The 20,290-nt window shown below is 42.4% G+C and overlaps 1 protein-coding gene across 1 annotated transcript in view; it reads right to left on the bottom strand.

Moving 5' to 3' along the window:
• The window catches only part of arhgef39 (Rho guanine nucleotide exchange factor (GEF) 39), a gene marked incomplete at its 3' end in the record, with an annotated part of 38,959 nt that overhangs the window by 4,794 nt on the left and 13,875 nt on the right, over window positions 1-20,290 (bottom strand). The window contains exons 3-9 of the mRNA XM_080747532.1: window positions 19,634-19,728; window positions 18,685-18,805; window positions 16,505-16,623; window positions 15,425-15,495; window positions 11,541-11,669; window positions 4,055-4,284; window positions 2,254-2,342 (exon numbers count right to left, since the gene is read on the bottom strand). Coding sequence (XP_080603658.1) covers window positions 2,254-2,342; window positions 4,055-4,284; window positions 11,541-11,669; window positions 15,425-15,495; window positions 16,505-16,623; window positions 18,685-18,805; window positions 19,634-19,728 — 854 coding nt within the window. The remainder of the gene's footprint in view (window positions 1-2,253; window positions 2,343-4,054; window positions 4,285-11,540; window positions 11,670-15,424; window positions 15,496-16,504; window positions 16,624-18,684; window positions 18,806-19,633; window positions 19,729-20,290) is intronic.

Genomic DNA, 20,290 nt, shown 5'->3' with positions numbered 1-20,290 from the left:
TTCAAAGTAGAATCTAAAGCCATGTAAAATCCTTCCGTGTGGGGAGAGACAGGGGGCTTCCTGCCCTGGCTGGGTGACGTAATGGATTCAGGGCATGCAAAGGGAAGCTGCGGTCTCGAAAAGTTAACTATTTGTTGACTCGTCCCTCGACGATATAACTTCCTGTGGCAGGGTGACATCTAGTGGCCATAACTCGTCCCTGAACGCGTTTGGCTCCCCAAGTGTTAATGTACAAGCCCACAGCGTATTGGATCAGCGACGTATTGTGGACTTGTAGATCAGCCCACTTTTGCAGCAGCGAATGGAGACTTCTGCCTTGCGAGACCAGCCACCTTTTAACGTTCCATGCGCCCAGAATCTCGCGAGAAGTGCGGTAGATTTGTTTTAATTAAATATAAATTAATTCGAAGCTCAATTTTTTACTTTCGAATATTCGTTTATTGTTAACATTCGAACGAATCTTCGAATATGGAATATTCTTTCACACCCCTACAAGCCACTGGTGGGCGAAATAAATTCATATCCCATGATGCATCTCGAAAGCTGCTGCTGCTTCACGACTTCCTCATTCACATTCTATCTGGGTGTGGTAAAATGGCCTTTTCTCCCTTTGTTTTCCCACATTGCTCGTTTGGTCACAACGGTGCCATGTAGGGCATTCACCAAATATTCGAATATTCGAATATCAAAGTCACTAGTCGACGTTGTTCACCGAATCGAAAATGTGCTTATAAAAGGAAGTCATAAGAATGAGTTGTCAATGCCCCTGGTGGATGAATTTGTTAATGCTCTATACCAGGGGTATGAAAAACCTTTTTAGGCTGTGACCCCCAAAATAAACATATTTGAACTGGGGACCCCCACCCTGACAAGCACTTGGAATTGTAGGTATTACATTTAATGTGACTCAGTTCCACAGATAAATATTGTGAAAATAGCAGATCTACATGCTCGCAACGCGAGGCGTTGTGAGCATGTAAATCGGCTATTTTCACAATGTTCGCCTCTTGTACTTAATATTTGACAGTTTGGCCAGTTCGAATATTCGACTATTCAAATAATTTTAGGTCGAATAATTCGAATACTAAAAATCACTATTCATGAATGCCCTACGCTGTGGTTGTATTTTTTTCTTCTCCATGTGAAAGACAGACATTGAACGGCCGTGAATGGCGGCCGCTACGCCGCATTACAAACTCAAAAAAGGCCCAGACAAACACCTTGAAGCCCAACTCCAAATGGTCAGTAAAGAGGCCAAAAGGGTAAGAAACCGGTCAACCTCCTGACGATAAAGTCAAGGAAAACATCCACAAACCACGAGACCTATGGAACGGAAGCTATTTAAAGCCCAACTAGGCTGCGGCGCCAAACTCAGATCCATAACCAACAACATATCCATCAAATCTCCCATTACCCTCCTCACCGACAGTCTTAACATCTACAGTACTTCACCTCCATGGCCACTTCACTGGTCAAAAAAACTGCCCGCTCCATCTGGGCTGTTTGGTGTTAAGCACATCTTGAAATTCTACAGGAACTTTGGGTAGTAAGCAAAGACAATTTTAAACTCTCCTGATCTGATGAAGTGTTTAAAAAACTGATACAAACCTCAATACAAAGCCGCTGGCCATGACAAAATCCCCCCCAAATTTCTCATAGACTCAGCCGCCTCCATTTCCCCAATCATTACCCACATTATTAATCCATCTATCAAGCAGGGTTACATCCCCCTGGACTTCAAATTAGCCAAAGTAACCCCCCTGCACAATAAAGGTAAACTTGACCCTGGCAACTACCGCCCAATTTCAATTCTTAGTTCCATCTCTAAGGTTGACAAATTGTCTACGAACAGGTGGCTAGATATCTTGAACAGAAAAAAAAAATGATTTAACAGTTCCAATCTGGCTTCAGAGAGTCCCATTCCACAGACACATGCCTCATCTATTTGAATGACACATCAAACATGCAATTCCGGCAAATATTGTGGCATGGTCATGCTGGACCTCCAGAAGGCATTTGACACCGTCGATCACTCTTCTGATTGATTGAGCTATCGGTCTTGACAGCACAGCATGGAGATGGATGACACTTACTTGGTGGGGAGGGAACAGATGGTGGAAATCAAAGGAACCCCCCCCCCCAGTAAACTGTGGAGTCCCCCAGGGTAGTATACTAGGACCACTGTTGTTCTTAGTTGTCCTATCATTTTCTGTTTTCCCATGTATTTCTGGCCAATATAATAATAATAATTACGTGATGGCAGAGGTCAGACTGTTGAACCAATCATTCATGTCTTCTTGGTCACATGACATCAACAGCAGCTTAGCCTGAGGAAACGTCAGCTGTATGACAGACAGACAGACAGGCAGACAGACAGACAGACAGACAGACAGGCAGGCAGACAGACAGACGGACAGAAGAGAGAGACAGACAGACAGACAGACAGACAGACAGACAGACAGACAGGCAGGCAGACAGACGGACAGGGAGAGAGAGCAGAGAATCAGTCAACATATCAATGTAGTACAATAACGATTTGCACAGGATTAGTTTTATCAGAGGAGGCCTGTGAAGTGATTATTATGGTAGGTAAAATGGCCTGTAATCTTTACCCCACTACGGACATGGTCGAAAAAAACAGAAAACCTCAGTGATCTTTACATTTTACCTGGGATCCCTAGGTAAAACTAATCCCGTCCGAATCGGACTTATGACTTCCACCTTCTACATGCCTTTCGTTTGGATGTGCAGGAGTCCCTTCTCTGTTATATGAATACATATATAAACACATATAAAAAGTACATAATATAGTGCAGGGGTTTTCAAAGTGGGTGACGGGGCACCCTGGGGTGCCGCAAGATCATTTGATAATATTTGGAATTTATTTGGACACACAAAAAATATTATTTAGTATAATTTTAAACTTGAAGTACAAAGTTATTTTCAGTCAGTTCTAACCAAAATGGCTATTATCTCAACGTTTTCCTCGCAACATAATCGCTAAAATATCGTCACTGTCAGGCAGAAACCTCGCATCTCTAAGTTTCAAATGTGTGTACGATTCTGCTGTTTTCACTAGTTTAGTACATTTTATAGAAGATAAATAGAAAACAAACGGTTTTGGACATACAAGGTTTCCACCTGACAACGACAATATGCTATAAGGTGCTGGGAGTGAAAATTATAATGTAGGGGTGCCTCATTATTAAAAAAATATTTATGGGGTGCCCTGAGACAAAAAGTTTGGAAACCCCTGATATAGAGTATAAATAGTGACTCACGCACAGAAGCCCCCCCTGGCTGTGGGTTAGTGTTATATAAATACATATATACCAGTAAGACTCCCTAATCGGGAGATCCGTCAGGTCGCAGCGTGATTTTAGACCAAAAATGTGTTTGAAAAAATCGGCCTGATGGTGGCGCTATATGGGACAGATCCATGTTGATGAGATGAGTGTAGACATACTGTGTAGCGATTTGCGTGATTTTAGGGCAAAATTTGTAGGAGTAGTGTCCAAAAATGTGTTTAAAAAAATCGGCCTGGAGGTGGCGCTAGATGGGACAGATCCATGTTGATGAGATGAGTGTAGACATACTGTGTACTGATTTGCGGGATTTTAGGGCAAAATTTGTAGGAGCAGTGCCCAAAAATGTGTTTAGCAAGAATCAGCCTCATGGTGGCGCTAGAAGAGGGCCATGTGAGAATTGATGGGTGCATGGATCAGGGCAACGGTTGCGGAGATATGAGCAGGGCAAAAGTGTGACAGACAGACTGACGGACGGACTGACGGACAGACTGACGGACAGCTGGCCGAGGTTTTGATAGTAACTGCGACCTAACGGTCGCAATAAATAGTGACTCACGCTCAGTAGCCCCCCCTGGCTGTGGGTTAGTGTTATATAAATACATATATATAAATAGTGACTCACGCTAAGTAGCCCCCCCTGGCTGTGGGTTAGTGTTATATAAATACATATAAATAGTGACTCACGCTCAGTAGCCCCCCCTGGCTGTGGGTTAGTGTTATATAAATACATATAAATAGTGACTCACGCTCAGTAGCCCCCCCTGGCTGTGGGTGTGTCCAAACACCCGGTCCAGGGTGCAGTCCGTCAGAGGGAAGGCTCGCTGACCTTTGAACTTCCCTGGGTGGGTGGGGTGGGCGGAGCCTAAGGGCTGAGCCTGAAGCAACATGTCGGAGAACAGGAAGAAGTGACGCAGCTTGGCCTCCGATCCTCTGGGGGGCACCGTGCGCAGAGGACCCTCACGGATGTACCACCTGCCTGGGGACGGGACGGACAGTGTTAATCCCGTCGACTAAACTATGACAAAAAACATTGATCGACTCCCTTTTTTAACTGATGAAAACTAAATAAAAGCACCAAATAAAAGTCTTGGTGACATTGGCTATTGATGGTGACGTCACCATGAATGCTGGTCCCTGATTAGCCCTATTCACGCCCCGCCCACTCAGCAACTTCCTGGTGCTGAAGTGACGCTTTGAAGGGTAAAACCCTGCTAAAAGCCCATAGTAGAGTTAACACAGAAATCGCACATTTAATGCAATTTCCGAATAGTGAAGTATAAAATACGGCTAGCATGATCAAGAACACATGATTGCGACCGTCAGGGAGCAGTTTACTATGAAAACCTCCACCGGCCGTCCGTCCGTCGGTCGGTCGGTCGGTCGGTCGGTCACGTCACACCTTTGCCCTGCTCATATCTCCGCATCAGTATATAGGGCTTGTTTGTTTATTGTATGACATCACGCCACATCATCAGCTGTGGACTCTGTGATGTCATCGTATCGCATCAGTATATAGGGCTTGTTTGTTTATTGTATGACATCACGCCACATCATCAGCTGTGGACTCTGTGATGTCATCGTATCTCCATATATGGCCATCTCCGTATATGGAGATATAAGTCGTCCATGCCCAAGTATGGGCTGGTGAGGTCAGACTTTGTGTGATGCGTAGGTTATCTCCATATATGGAGATTCAACATTCCAGGCAATGCTCTCTTCCCTGGTGAGAATTGCCCCTTTATATAGGGCTTGTTTGTGTATTGTATGACATCACGCCACATCATCAGCTGTGGACTCTGTGATGTCATCGTATCTCCATATATGGCCATCTCCGTATATGGAGATATAAGTCGTCCATGCCCAAGTATGGGCTGGTGAGGTCAGACTTTGTGTGATGCGTAGGTTATCTCCATATATGGAGATTCAACATTCCAGGTGTAACTATGGCTACCCGTATGACGTGAGAGGTGGAGGTTGTGATATTTGTGGGAGTCTTACTGGTAGTAAAAGGCACAAAGCATTATAATTTACTTTACCGTTCGAAATAATGATTTGTTGGCTTTAAGTCCAGCGATTTCTGTGTTATTTTACCCTTCAAAGATGACGTCAGCACCAGGAAGTTGCTGAGAAATTTGCTGAGTGGGCGGGGCGTGAATAGGGTCCATTATGGGCGTACTGTAAACACAAACGGAGGACACGAGAGAGGACGCAACAGATACGCGACATAAACACCAAAAGCAGTACTTGCACACTCTGCTGGCACAAGTAAAATCTAAACTACAAAAGATGTGTGGTTGCATATGCATTGCCTGGCTAGGGATGGGACGATATGAACATTTCATGTCACGATTATTGTGACAAAAGAAATCGCGATTTACGATTGAATGATTGATTGAATTGAATTTAATATTTTATTATTATCGCGATAATCAAAATCCATTATCCTGGGGCGGAACATTTGCCAAAAAAATATTCACGGTGGCAAATATTGCGGCATGGTCATGCTGGACCTCCAGAAGGCATTTGACACCGTCGATCACTCTATTCTGATTGATAAACTCAAAGCTATCGGTCTTGACAGCATAGCAGTGAGATGGATGCACTCTTACTTTGTGGGGAGGGAACAGATGGTGGAAATCAAATTGCGACGCATTGTGACACGTTGTGAGCTTGTAGATCGGCTATTTTTTGGCATATTATTTTGGCCAAGACATTTGATAGAGAGTGAAAAAAGACTGTATCAAGTATGTATATTATAAATACCTTTTACCAATTATAGAGGGTTTAAGTGGTACAATATGCAGCTCGCCAAATAACAGGTGATTTGATCCCAGTGCATGACGGAGGACGATGTCACGATAAATTACATTTCCACGATACAATTCTCGCGAGTGTTTTTTATCACGATAAACGATAATATTGCTTATCGTCCCATCCCTATGCCTGGCTAGCCAGAACGTCACCACTCCACCATAGAACCCCCCATAGAACTCAACTACACTAACTGCACCAATCAGAATCAGACTCGCTCTATAATGGTGACATAACCGAGAATGCTGCTTCCTGATTGTCCATGTTGACCGTAATCATTTTTGGCCTTCCTGATTGGCTATGTTGACCGTAATAATTGGGGACTCCCCCACCCTATAAGCACTAAGACTTGAGGCATTACATTTTGTATAACACGCTTTTATCTGCTATTTTCACAATTTCTGCCTCTAATATTATACTATTATACTATACTATTATTTTTGTTGACTTTAGTTCTGCCTTTAACACCATCCTACGCCAGCACATGATTGAGAAACTGCACAACCTCAGCATTCCTCCACTACTCATCAACTGGATTCATAACTTTCTCAGTAATAGACCACAGAAAGTTAAACTAGGTTCATCATTGTCATCAACAGTCATCACCAACACAAGAGCCCCGCAGGGATGTGTCCTCAGTCCCTTCCTCTACACACTATACACAAATGACTATCAGCCCCTCACCCTCCAACATCACCTACTTTAAATACTCTGATGACACTGCCATCCTCGGACTGCTTCATGACAATAACTCTGTTACGGACTTCCAGAACACCAATTACCTAGTTGAGTTGAATGTGGACAAAACAAAAGAGCTGTTTTTTCAAACAACTGGACATAGTTAGGTAAAGTTAGCCGAAAGTTAAACAAATCTGGGAACTAAATCAAAATCAATATCTTTCTTCACAAATGTGTTCATAAAGGTGTCAACTATCACCTCTGAACTTTCTCAATCACAACTCCCTTGGGGAACTTTGTGGGAGCAGATCAAAGTTGGGGGTATCCCGTGGGCCTGGGATTAAAGGGGGAAAAAATAGAAAATGGCCAATATGAGCGTATGAGGTGTATAATTAGGGTATTTGGGGGCTGTTGAATCCATTCCAACCATTAGTTATCAGTAAAAATGACTCCTTGGCCATGAAATAGGACACAACAAACTACCTTTTTGTGTCCACAAGACATAATATTGTCAATAAAAAAAATGGTTTGAATTCATGAAAACTATTCAAGATCAGGTGGGTAAGCGCACATCATGACACACATGATAACATGATACAATCTGACAAGGAACACTCAAAAGGGTTTAAAGCATAGGGACTAACAGGACACAGGTGAACTCGAATGACATGATTGGCTAAGCCTTAGCCAATTAGGCCTATTTTATGGCCAAGGAGTCATTTAAACTGAAAACTAATGGCTGGAATGGATTCAGCAGCCCAAAAATACCCTAATTACACACCACCAGTGTTGGGCAGTAACGAATTACTAATAATATATTACTGTAATATTATTACTTTTTCCAGTAACGAGTAGTGTAAGGTATTACTCTAAAAAAAATGGTAATATATAACGCTTTACTCCGCAAAAAAAAAAGCCTTGTTACTCCGTTACTAGCCATTTTAGCCGATTGCAGAAAAAGAACAGATCTACAAGATATCAACATACATCTACAGAGATGCGATGTAGCTTGTAGATCAGTCATTTGCGCAGCGCGCACAGTTATGACGTTGCTTATGTCATGAGACCAGTGCATGGACCAGTGTCAGCGCTGCGTTGCCTGTCACAGTTACAGAGAGAGCATACAACGTGCGATGCGCTTACATGGATGGGACGTTTACAATCTACAAGCACTCCTCTCGGCCGCGGAGGGGTCCGCCGCGGGGTCCGCCGCGGAGGGGTCCGCCGCGGACCGTCCGCGGAGCTCAGCGGGACCACCGTGGACCACTGCGGACTGAGTTGCTGCGGTTAGCCAGTTAGCGTAGCCTCCACTGTCTGTCATGTCAGGGCCGGCGGCAGCCCACAATGGCTGAGGGTGCTATGGCTGAGGGTGCTATGCTTTAAGTGAAGGATACCCAACTCAAATCGGCCAGGTGAAAACAAAAGGCTAAATTTGCATACCAATGGGAGTGTGCCAAACCGGTTGTGGCCAGCCAATGCTGATCTACTGTATTATAATGTAAATTTCGGGAATTACTGAGGTGGGGGTGCTCCCTGGCCAAAATGAGGGTGCAAAGCAGGCCTCAGCACCCTCAGGGAGTTGAAAGCCTACTTTCCTTAGTGGGAACACACTGCACCTCACGTCTAAAATAGCCTACACTTTTTAGGCAGAAAAGAAAATATGTAGCCTATTATTTAAGGATAATATAGGCAGGGGTCTTCAACAGAGCTGAGAGTTTAAAATGTAATAAAAAATAAGCAATGTTTTGTTGGGTTATAGTCTTAATTATTAATTGATTCGCTTGTAGGCCTATACCAAAATCCATTAAAAAAAGTAAACTGTTCCCAGGTCATATATTGATGTGTGATTAAAATGTGATTAATTGAGATTAATTAATTACAAAGCCTGCAATTATAATTTCTTTAATCGCATCCCATAGACTCTTATTGTTCCAATACATTGGATTCAGTTCTAAAAGGAGCTGGCTAAACAAATTTTGCAGGAAAAAAAAAAAGTAATATAACTTATTATATTACATATTACTCTCGACACCACATATGCTCATATTGACATTCTTTTCATTTTATCCCCTTTAATCCCAGGCCCAGGTATCCCAATACCCCCAACTTTGATTGGTTCTCACAAAGTTCCCCAAGGGAGTTGTGATTGAGAAAGTTCAGAGGTGATAGTTGACACCTTTATGAACACATTTATGAAGAAAGATATTGATTTTGATTTAGTTCCCAGATTGGATTAACTTTTGGCTAACTTTACCTAACTAACATAGCTGATAGCTTGATAGCTTCACATATCTTGGACTCACTGTGGACAATAAACTTAAGACTAGCAGGACACTGCCAAAGACACCAGGAGCTTCCAGCCAGCAAATTGGTACTGTGGGAGCCAACACATGGGCACCGGTCGCGAGGACGTCCCACAAAAACATACGTGGACGTACTCAAGGAAGACGTAGGGACACAGAACACCAATGAGCTGGCCAGATGTATGGAGAACCGAGATGACTGGAAACAACGATGGAGGGCTCGTCTGAGGACGACCTAGATAGACAGAAGATTCATGTAATCCATAAATTAAGATCACTGTCTTTTGCCCCCCATCTTCTGTTATTACTGTACAAAAGCTTTTATGTTGTATTGCTCAGAATGTTTCTTCACTATACTGTCCATGCCTAACAGAAACAAACTTTACAGTATTACCGGTATTGCGTCCAAGATCATGAAACTTCCCACACCCACACTTGCTGATATGAACGATAAGGCCATCACACGCTTAGAACGCTCAATAACAAATTACACCGATCATCCTCTGTATCGCTACTTTGACCTCTTGCCATCGGGGCGTAGATACAGAACCTTGACGTGGCACAAGGTACGGTTTAGCAGGAGTTTTGTCCCCTCAGCCATCGCTGCACTAAATAATCTGCTAAGCAAGCGCCCCCGTCGCTAGGATGGTTTTCTGTGAATAGTGGGGACCTGATGATCTGTCTTGTGATGTTTTGTGTTATATGGTTTTGTGTAGTTTTTTGTGTTGAACAGACTTGTGAAGACAAATTTCCCTTCGGGGACAATAAAGATTATTATTATTATAATATTTGACAATTTGGCCTCTAATATTTGACAATTTGGCCAATGTTTAATTTGTCATTTTAGAGGTATTAACTCATTTAATGCCACCCTTTCACCACTAGAGGGTGTCCAGAGTGCTAGAGACTTTCCCATAGAGATATGCTGGTATATGCAGAAGCCCTGCAGCCATGACTTGCCTGAACACTTTCCTTTGTGCATGTACAGGAAGAGGATGAAGTTAGCTTGAAGTTAGCTATTGGCTACCAAGCATTTTAAAAGCCTTATTTTCGTCAACTTAGCCATGATTAACCCTTGCACACCTCATGCATGGGAAAAAAACAGAGAAGAATGAGCTCTAAAAAATCCAATGCAATCCTGGATTGCATTGGGGTGGATTTGTGCAGTTTGTTCACAGCTTTCAAACAAAAAAAACCGATTGGAAATCCGTTCAGGCATTCTTGAGATAATAGCCGTTGTGTTTTACACTGTTGTGAGCTTGGAGGTCTGCTACCTGAGTTGTATGGGGGTTGTATGGGGGTGGAACATGCAAAATCGCGATTGAAATCATGTTCACTAGATTTGATGGGGTCCAAAAAAAAATTTTTTTTAAAAATTTTTTTAAAAAAAAGTTTTTTTTTTTTTTTTTTTTTTTTTTAAATCACGAGTATTCTCGTGATTGGCACTGTGGGATGCGCTAATATATCACGAGAATACTCGTGAATGGCACACAATGAGTTAAAAGGCCCTTAAATTGTCAATTTAGAAACGTGCCGATACCCTCTATACAATTAAACTTTATGTTGGTTTGTTTACTGTTGAGTGAGACTGTTGAGTTGCACATTAAGTTAATCATCTGGGGACCCCCCCGAAATAATTTGGAGGACCCCCCTGGGGTCCCGACCCACAGGTTGAGAACCACTGAGGTAGAGTAAATCCGTTGGAGGGGCGGAAAAGCCTCTCTGACGTTAGAAGCGATGCCAAAGGGGCTTTGGAATGGCGTTGCACCTTGGCAGCCGATAGCCGTTAGCCAATCTACAACATCACAACGCGTCGCAATGCGTTGTGAGCTTGTAGTTTGGCTATTTCCACTATTTTTTTATTTTGAAAAATATATGAACATGTTTCAACATGGGCACGAGTATGACAAATTATTGTCATTACAGCCCTCTAGATACATACCTCATCCACCGCTGCAGTTCATTGAGTGAAGAAAACATTTTCATACGCTTTTTTGTAAAGTTACAGAGAGCAACTAGGGGGTAGGGATGTTCCTAGCGGTTAATTTCACTGACAAAAAACGAATATTGGGATATCCGAAAATTCAAAATTGAGCACATTTCGATCCATTAGGCTAAACCTTATTTGAAAAAGATATCAAGAGTATATGAAAGCCTTTTAATAATGTTATTACGAATAGTGAGAGCAGCCCCATTTAGTCGGATATCTGAATATTCGCGCACATCCCTACTAGGGGGTAGTCAAAGAGCCACATGCGGCTCCAGAGCCTTGGGTTGCCGACCCCCGATCGATGGGTTGGTTGCCATGACTACCTGGTATCAGATCTTGGTCTATGGGTTGGTTGCCATGACTACCTGGTATCAGATCTTGGTCTATGGGTTGGTTGCCATGGCTACCTGGTATCAGTATCTTGGTCTATGGGTTGGTTGCTATGGTTACCTGGTATCAGTATCTTGTTCTTTCGTCCTTTCATCAGTTTCTGAATGCGCTGAAGCTGCATCTGGTTGTCATGGTGACGGGCGTTGTCCTCAATGCGCTGGAACACCTCTGACACAGCCCCGAGTGACCCTGTGCATGCACACACACAGCCATTATAAACACCTCTGTGTGCACGCACCCACACACACACATTATACACGCCTGCGCGCGCGTGCGTGCGCACACACACACACACACACACACACACACACACACACACACACACACACACACACACACACACACACACACACACACACACACAGGTTCGGGTTCAAGACATCCAGAAGACAAATAGATTTAAAACAGCCACAATTGTTCATAATTCTCAAAGATGTCCAGGAATAGCAGATCTGCTACAACTGATATTTAAAAGGGTTTAAAAGACAACGCAACTGTAGACCCACACACACACACACACGGGAAGAATTCCAAATTATTGTGAGGGTCCCCAGATGATTAACTTAATGTGCAACATTGTTTTCTCACTCAACTGTAAACAAACCAACACAAAGTTTATAGAGGGTTTATGCACATTTCTAAAGTGACAATTTAAAGACTTTTTAATACTTCTAAAATTACAAATTAAACATTGGCCAAATTGTCAAATATTAGAGGCAGAAATTGAGAAAATAGCAGATCTACATGCTCACAACGCATCGTGTTTTATCTGCTATTTTCACAATAAAACCATGAAATACAAAATCTAATTCCTCAACTCTTAGTGCTCGTCAGGGTGGGAGGGATGAGGGGTCCCCAGTTCAAATATGATTATTTTGTGGGTCATGGCCTGAAAAGGTTGAGAACCAATGGTTTACACTACTAGCCAGCTCGCATAGACGCATGGATTAACATGAGGACTGTTGTTTTTGAGAGCTGATCACGGCATGTTCGAAGAACGTTTGCAGTCAGTGAATCGCTGTGCATGGTGGACACGCACGCGCCTACGTTAAAAGGTAAGGACATTGTGGCGGAAAACCCCGAAAGTCGATATTTTTAAATTGCGGTGAATGAGTTAATCAGCTGCAGACGTTTAATTTCTAAAATAGTAAGAACACGTGCACGCGCGCGCACGTGCGCACACGCACACACACACCAGACCTGCCAACCCTGGCAAATTTTTTTGAGTACTCATGCGCGGGCACGAAGTGCCCGCGCGGCGCCCGCAGCGCCCGCGGTGCAATTTTTGTTGTTTTCCCGCACAAAACAGCGTATATTTTGGGGGGTTCCATGCACCTTTTTGGGTGGGACCTTTACAGTTATGTTAACAAAATTTCACACCAGAAATGTAGCACATTGCATGTCTTGACTTACACTAATAGGAGGAGGCAAGATGTTAGAACAACCTCTTAAATAAAAATGCCATTTGGTCTGGAGGCTAGTATTACCAGGCAATACAGTAATGTTGCTTTGGCAATATTGTTGACAAATCTTTAATAAAATATACTAACTGCACTTGCTCAGAGTTAGTTAACAATAGACTCGCAAAACAGTCACCAGTGACTTCAGGAATGAACATACATCAATATAATCCTGTTATTCAAATTGCAAAATAGCTTTTCATTGTAGGCTATTTACATAAACCTGTGTCTTTGTTAATTGAGCAGCCTAAATAAAACCATATGTCTGTGCATGATTTGCATGAAGTTGAAGGTATTCAACTCATGTAGGTTTCTATTCCATCCATGATATATAGGCCTACATTGTGTCACATACAGCCTAGTCTTTATATTCATTCATATAGGCTGCAGGCTACTCATTGTTGATAGACCATTAATGTCTTCATATATTCAAAGGTGATAAATAATTTGTTCACTGTTAATGTGTTTGACAATACACATTGTACTAAGCCCTGGGTCACACGTTTTGACTGGTTGCTCGCTGCAACACCGTCGTATGACGAATTACAACACAGGCTTCATACACAACACCACAGCTCCAGGCGGACCGCAGCCGCTCGTTGTTTTGTTTCACCAGCGTCGCAAGATAGGTTTAGGTTAGGCATAGTACGAGATTTCACCAATTCTCACCCTCGTGGCTGCTATGACATGTGAATTCACCTCAGAGGAGGGTTTTAAAAGTTTATTATTAGCCTACCTGTTAAGACTCGTTGGCAGCACACCACGGCCATTCTCCGTAGTATCTTCTTTATAAATTAATCTGATTAATATCGCCGCTATGTGAAATCCGAGCGATAACGCGTCGCTGTGAGATGTGTGCATGCTGAAACTAAACCAAAACCTTCTTCTTATAACTCTATGACCAAAACAAAACAAACTCCGTCCGCGGCCATTTGGTTAAATTCTTCTTCTACCGACAAAACGAGCATCGCTTCCGTTCTAGTGCTCCGCAGTGCCATGACCCCATTCACACACCATTCTGTGGTGCCTGGGAGAACTACACGGCATGGAGCAAAAATGTTGGCCTCACAACACAACGCAGAATGTGTTGTGTTACCATGGGTTACCATCCCCCGAACCAAAAATGCGTAGCCGTTAGAGGAGTTTGCGCACCTGCGTACAGAGACCTAAAATGCGTGCTCAATACGCAAAATGCGTACAGGTTGGCAGGTCTGACACACACACACACACGCACACACACACACACACACACACACACACACACACACACACACACACACACACACACACACTCTTGGTTTACATAGGTTGTGGGGACATTACATAGACTTCCATTCATTTCCTGTGGCCTTACCCTAACCTCTATCCCTAAAACCTAATAGTGGAAGAAATATGTAACAAAAATAGGCTAATGTGTTCACTTCCGGCAGAAAGCGTGAAAATTTGCACTTAGGGGCATTTTTGTGCGCCGAATTCAAAAATTGACGGTCCCAAGCACTTTTCCCATGGGATCTGGTGGCTCTAATTCACTTACCATACTAGGGGAAAAAGACCCCCCAAAAAATCTTCTTTAAATAGCATGTGAGGGGTCTATCTAGGGTGTTTTCATGATTCTGAATCCATTGCAAGCATTTGTTTTGCACGAAAAACATTCCTTGGGCAAGAAATGGACCCTACACAACTGTGAAAAGTGATGACTCATCACTAAACCATAGTTTTGTGGGGTCCATTTCTTGCCAAAGGAATGTTTTTGTGCAAAACAAATGCTTGGAATGGATTCAGAATCATGAAAACCCCCTAGATAGACCCCTCACATGCTACTTAAAGAAGATTTTTGGGGGGTCTTTTTTTCCTAACCCTAACCCTATGGTAAGTGAATTAGAAAAAAGTGAATTTGAGAAAAGTGCTTGGGACCGTCAATTTTTTAATTCAGCGCACAAAAATACCCCTAGGTGCAAATTTTCACGCTTTCTGCCGGAAGTGAACTATTTGGTCCCCACAATGTCTATTTCTCCAATTTTTCCATACTTGTGGGGACATTTGGTCCCCACAAAGTAATAAAAACCTGTCCACACACACACACACACACACACGCACGCATGCACGCACGCACACGCACGCACACACACACACACAGAGTAAAGTAAAACAGCCTTTCTAATTGGGCTACATTTAATAATGAGTTTGATTTTCAATAAAGTATTAAATGTGAAAAAAAAAGATTGCCCAATAGAAACATTCGACTGCTGATAGATTTGTCCAATTGCCCAACCCCCAACCTTAGAGCATGTGCGTGCCTGTGTGTGCGTGCATGCGTGTGTGTGTGTGTGTGTGTGTGTGTGTGTGTGTGTGTGTGTGTGTGTGTGTGTGTGTGTGTGTGTGTGTGTGTGTGTGTGTGTGTGAGCGTGTGCATGCGTGCTTGCGTGTGTGTGTGTGTGTGTGTGTGTGTGTGTGTGTGCGTGCGTGCGTGCGTGTCTCTCTTACTGGACAGCAGAGTGAAGTCAGGGTCATCAGGACAGGTGTTTTCTGACAGAATCTGCAGGAAGTGTTTGTATCTGAAAACACAGAAGACATTTTTATTTAATAAACAACTTAACATGTTTATTTAGGTAAAACCAAGAACCTATTCAATACAATCAATAAAAACTAAATGTCAATAGTCTGTACATCAAAGCTATAGACGTCTATATAAAAAGGCTATCACACTTACATGTTTGCCATTGTTTAAGCCTGTAAGGTCATAGAGGTTAGGGAACTGTCACATGGACACTATGGGAGCCAACCCAGGACAAACTGACACTATGGGAGCCAACCCAGGACAAACTGACTCTATGGGACACTGTAACTGGCACACAGCTGGCAATTTTAGGCTCCATACACAGTACACACGACACCGTTTTCTAGAGAAAACTGCAAAATAAAATGTAAGGTGTGCAGTCCGTTTAGACGACAACGCTCCGCCTCGCGTCTCCATCTTCATCTCACTCTGGATGAAGAGCGTCTGCTAAATGCCTAAATTGTACACGTCAAACACATCAGTGGTGGTCAAAGACAGGAGGCAACACTAGGGGGCGATATTCCAATATACTATAATACTATACCAAAGATATTTAATTAATGAAGATAGCTCATCCTCATTGGATTGGTGCGACATGGTACACAAATCCTACAAATAGACTCCTAAGTGGGCGCCGGCTCTGACGGCAAATCTCGCGCACGTCCTGTTTACTGGTGCTATAGATCCCGCGAGAGTGTGTTGCTGGGACAGCTAAAGAGCAATAATAAAGTTGATTTTCTCAGTTGTTGTGTCGCTGAAAAAAGCCACTTTAGTATGACAATTTTGTTAATATTACGTGGCTTGTGATGATCTGGTCCAATATTTAGTTCAGTGACTATAGCTTCTGAACTATTATTTTGCTCTGTGTTCACGTTAGCTCTCCCATTGTAAATGAATAGACTCCAAACATGCTTCCGCCTCCTAAAAAGGTATCTACCTACGTCAGACAGAAACGGGAAGTACAGGTCTTTTGCACCCTCTTGGTATCACCCTCTTGGACTACTTACTGCTGAATCCGCTGAACAGGAAGTGGCAGCAGGTCCTCCAGGGTACAGGAAGTGAACTCGGGTCTGGCTTCCTGCAGCTTCTTAAAACGCCTGAACTTCTTGTTCTTCTTCACCTGGACCTGTAACCGTGACAACCATTATTAATTAATATTTGTATTATTATTATTATTATTATTATTACTACCATGGTAACCATGTTGTTACTGCGGTTACCATCATGACAACCGTATTGTTACTTCCCTATCAGGGCAACCACACTATAAAAGAAAGCATAAAACCGTGAGTATCCAGGAGTCAGCTATTATAGTCCATAGAAAATGGGGCCATTTTGACAAAACGAGCGATGTACAAACAGAGAAAAAGCCATTTTACTGCAGCCAGATAGAATGGATTGAATGAGGAAGCGGAAGTCGGGCAGCAGCGACTTCTTAACGGGGTGGTGGCACACAACATGTTAATTTATTTGTGAATTAACTTTCTCCATTGACTTGAATGGGAAAATGCAAACATTCAACTTTTCCCAAATATGGAGATGACTGACATCATAGATGTCTGACGTCATAGACCAACCACATTAGTCACATGAGACTGACACAGTCACACAGTATGTCCATATATGGCCATTCCAAGATTTGGGCTTAATATTGATGCCATCAGGGATCGCCATATACTGCATAAAAGGGACAAAGACTGACAGAGATCTCCATATATGGCCATTCATTTATCATTGAATACATTTTCCCCAATTGACTTTAATGGGGAAAATTCAAATGGTTTTATTTAACAAAGCCAGCCCTTTACAATATCCATTGGCTCATGGAGCCAAAACTTCCTTACTGGGGACATTCATGGAAATTGTTCAAAAATCCCAGGATAGAAACAGGTTTAAGTGGTTTAAAAACTGCTCAAAATGGCGGAAGAGCTTACTGGAGAGAAAGATGTGTTCCTCTTGAGTCAAGGCACATGTGTAAGCAAGTTGCATGGCTTCAGGCCAAAACTAGGCATAAAGTTTGCATTTTCAAACGATTGCAATAGCGCCCTCCTTTGGCCAATTGGAGTAAGATTGGTTTCAGTGATATTTGGATCCTCTATTATTGCCAAGTTTCATGAGAATGTGACTTTGCATGTATGTGTTGGGGCAGAAGAATCATTTTCATAAAACTGCAATGTCCATAGTGGCTGTATGTCAAACATGAGTTATACCTGTTCAAGGTTTGGATGTTCATTTGAGTGCTTGTGAATTTCATTTCTTGGATGTTTTGCTTCTACCATTCTGCCACGTTTCATAAAAGGTGACTGCACCGTTCTATTGGAAATATGAACTAAAATATGAGTTCAACAGCGCGTGAGTTATTTTTCAATTGAGTGCTACGGTGCCATCCTTTGGCCAATGGCCGTGGGTGTCACTGACCCTTGACATAGCCCTTGACAATATTGCCCAGTTTTGTAAAAAAACGGCAGCACCTTAGAGATAAAACGGCAATTATTCGTAAAATGGCGTAAGAATAATTAAAAAAGGTAGAAACATACAGTGTTCCCACACATTTTTACCAATTTATTTCCAAAACTTTTCCAAAACGTTTCCAGAATATTTAACCCAATTTCCAGGACAATATAACAATAATTCAGCTCAATAACGAGTCACTTTTGCAGTGCCCAAAGACAGGTAGTGTATGCCAGTGGTTCTCAACCTTTTCAGGCCGTGACCCCCGAAATCATATTTGAACTGGGGATCCTGGCACCCTGACGAGCACTAAGAGTTGTGTATAAGAGTTTTGTATAACACGGTTTTATTGTGAAAATAGCCGATCTACATGCTCACAACGCCTCGCAACACGAGGCGTTGTGAGCATGTAGATCTGCTATTTTCACAATTTCTGCCTCTAATTTTTGACAATTTGGCCAATGTTTAATTTGTCATTTCAGAGGTATTAACAAAATCAATAACCAAAGACAATGCATAGCTATTTTTTCCAGGACCTTCCAGGACCCTTGATCAATTCAAAAACTTTTCCAGTACTGGAAAAATATTTTTCTAATTTCAAAATATTTCCAGGAATTGGGTTAGGGTTAGGGGCTAGGGTTAGGGACCGTGGGAACCCTGAACATAATAGGGGCATCACCCTGCCTTTCAGGCTTGGCCCCTAATAATAATAATAATAATAATAACAAATACTTACAGCCAGGGTTTTTGTTGCTAGGTAGATATTGTCCACATAGCTACAGTAGAGGTGAAGTTGAGGACAGAAAGTGTCAAAGCCCCGACCCAGATACCCGTTCTCCAGGTGAACCAGCAGAGATCTGCAAAATACCAGGTGTTTCAACCATGTTATTATATAGATCTGCACAATACCAGGTGTTTCAACCAGGTTACTTTAGATCTGCAAAATACCAGGTGTGTGCACGCACGCACGCACGCACGCACGCACGCACGCACACACGCACACACACACACACACACTTAGCAATGCAATTACTGGTTGGCAAATGACTTTGTGACAAAAAAGTCTTACAGAGAGGTGTAAGGCTGGACGTTTATTAAAAATACAGTTTTATAATGCTTCTAATTAATAATATTCATCCACTAAGTGCAGAAAAGTTTAAGTGGGTGGTAGGCCGTTCACAATGATTATTACATGATAATTGTCTAATCGCAGTTATTTGAGATCAAATGAAAATAAAAATAGACAATCTACAAGTTCACAGATCGTCTATTGTCCGAGTAACACCTGCACACAACCAAACATGAAATGACTTTTCTTTTAATTCTACTGGATCTCTACTTCACTAGTCCCTCCACTAGTCCCTGTGTCTCTCTGCACTCTTTGCAGCTACAGTAAAGCAACCCATCATCCAAAGCAGTGCCTCTTTGTATTCTTGGCGGGACGGGGACACAACTGTTACACATATAACATTTTAGTCTAGTTTATATTTGTTGATGTTTTCAGTATATTCTCAGTATAGTATAGTCTCAGTTTTAGTCATCATAGCTTAGTTTTTATTTCCTTTAGTCGGAGAAAATAGATTGTCAACGGACAATTTTCGTCATAGTTCTAGTCGACGAAATCAACACGCACACACGCGCACACACGCACACGCAGAGTTGGTGTGTGTGTCAGGATTACTTACTGGTTGATAGAATGGATGGATTGAATGCAGCTGAAGATGGTTTCTCTGATGTCCGGTTGGAGAGTTCCTTTAGCCGAGAGAATCTGGACAAAATACTGAAATATGAAAAGACTTGAGTTCAAACTTTGAAAGCCAATCTTCGCCTATCAGGACAGCAGACTGGTTTGGTTTCATGACTGTAGAGGCACTGTGTACCGATCTGCGTGATGTTTGGACACATCTGTAGAAGTACTTTAAACCCATTAAGACCTGGGCTGGAATGCATTATTACGTAAACTCAGGACAAAAAGAAAAAGGAAACTTGACTATCCATTATATCTCCCCTTTAATAATACCAATTTGTATTGTGTTTGATATCATTGTTATTGTTGATTTGTCACCTTTACAACAAGGTAGAGACCGTAAGGATCTGAAATGAGAAACACAGCCTAACGTGTGTGTAGCGCCCCTCCAAAAATGGTCAAAATGGCCTGGCAGGCCTGCAATACTGTTCTTTTGGTGTTCACCTTTGTCGCTTGGTTCATTGAATGATTGCACTCTCCCACAGGAATAAGGAAAAGAAAAAACAACACATATTGGCCATTTTTACACTTTGTTAATTTTAAGCTCAGTGTCAGGGAAGCCCAAAACGAGAGTAAATGCTAGCAGAACAGTATA

The sequence above is a fragment of the Nannobrachium achirus genome (assembly GCF_963921795.1).
Source record: "Nannobrachium achirus genome assembly, chromosome: 18".
Classification (NCBI taxonomy): Eukaryota; Metazoa; Chordata; class Actinopteri; order Myctophiformes; family Myctophidae; genus Nannobrachium; species Nannobrachium achirus.
This window is presented reverse-complemented; position numbering and strand designations above follow the sequence as displayed.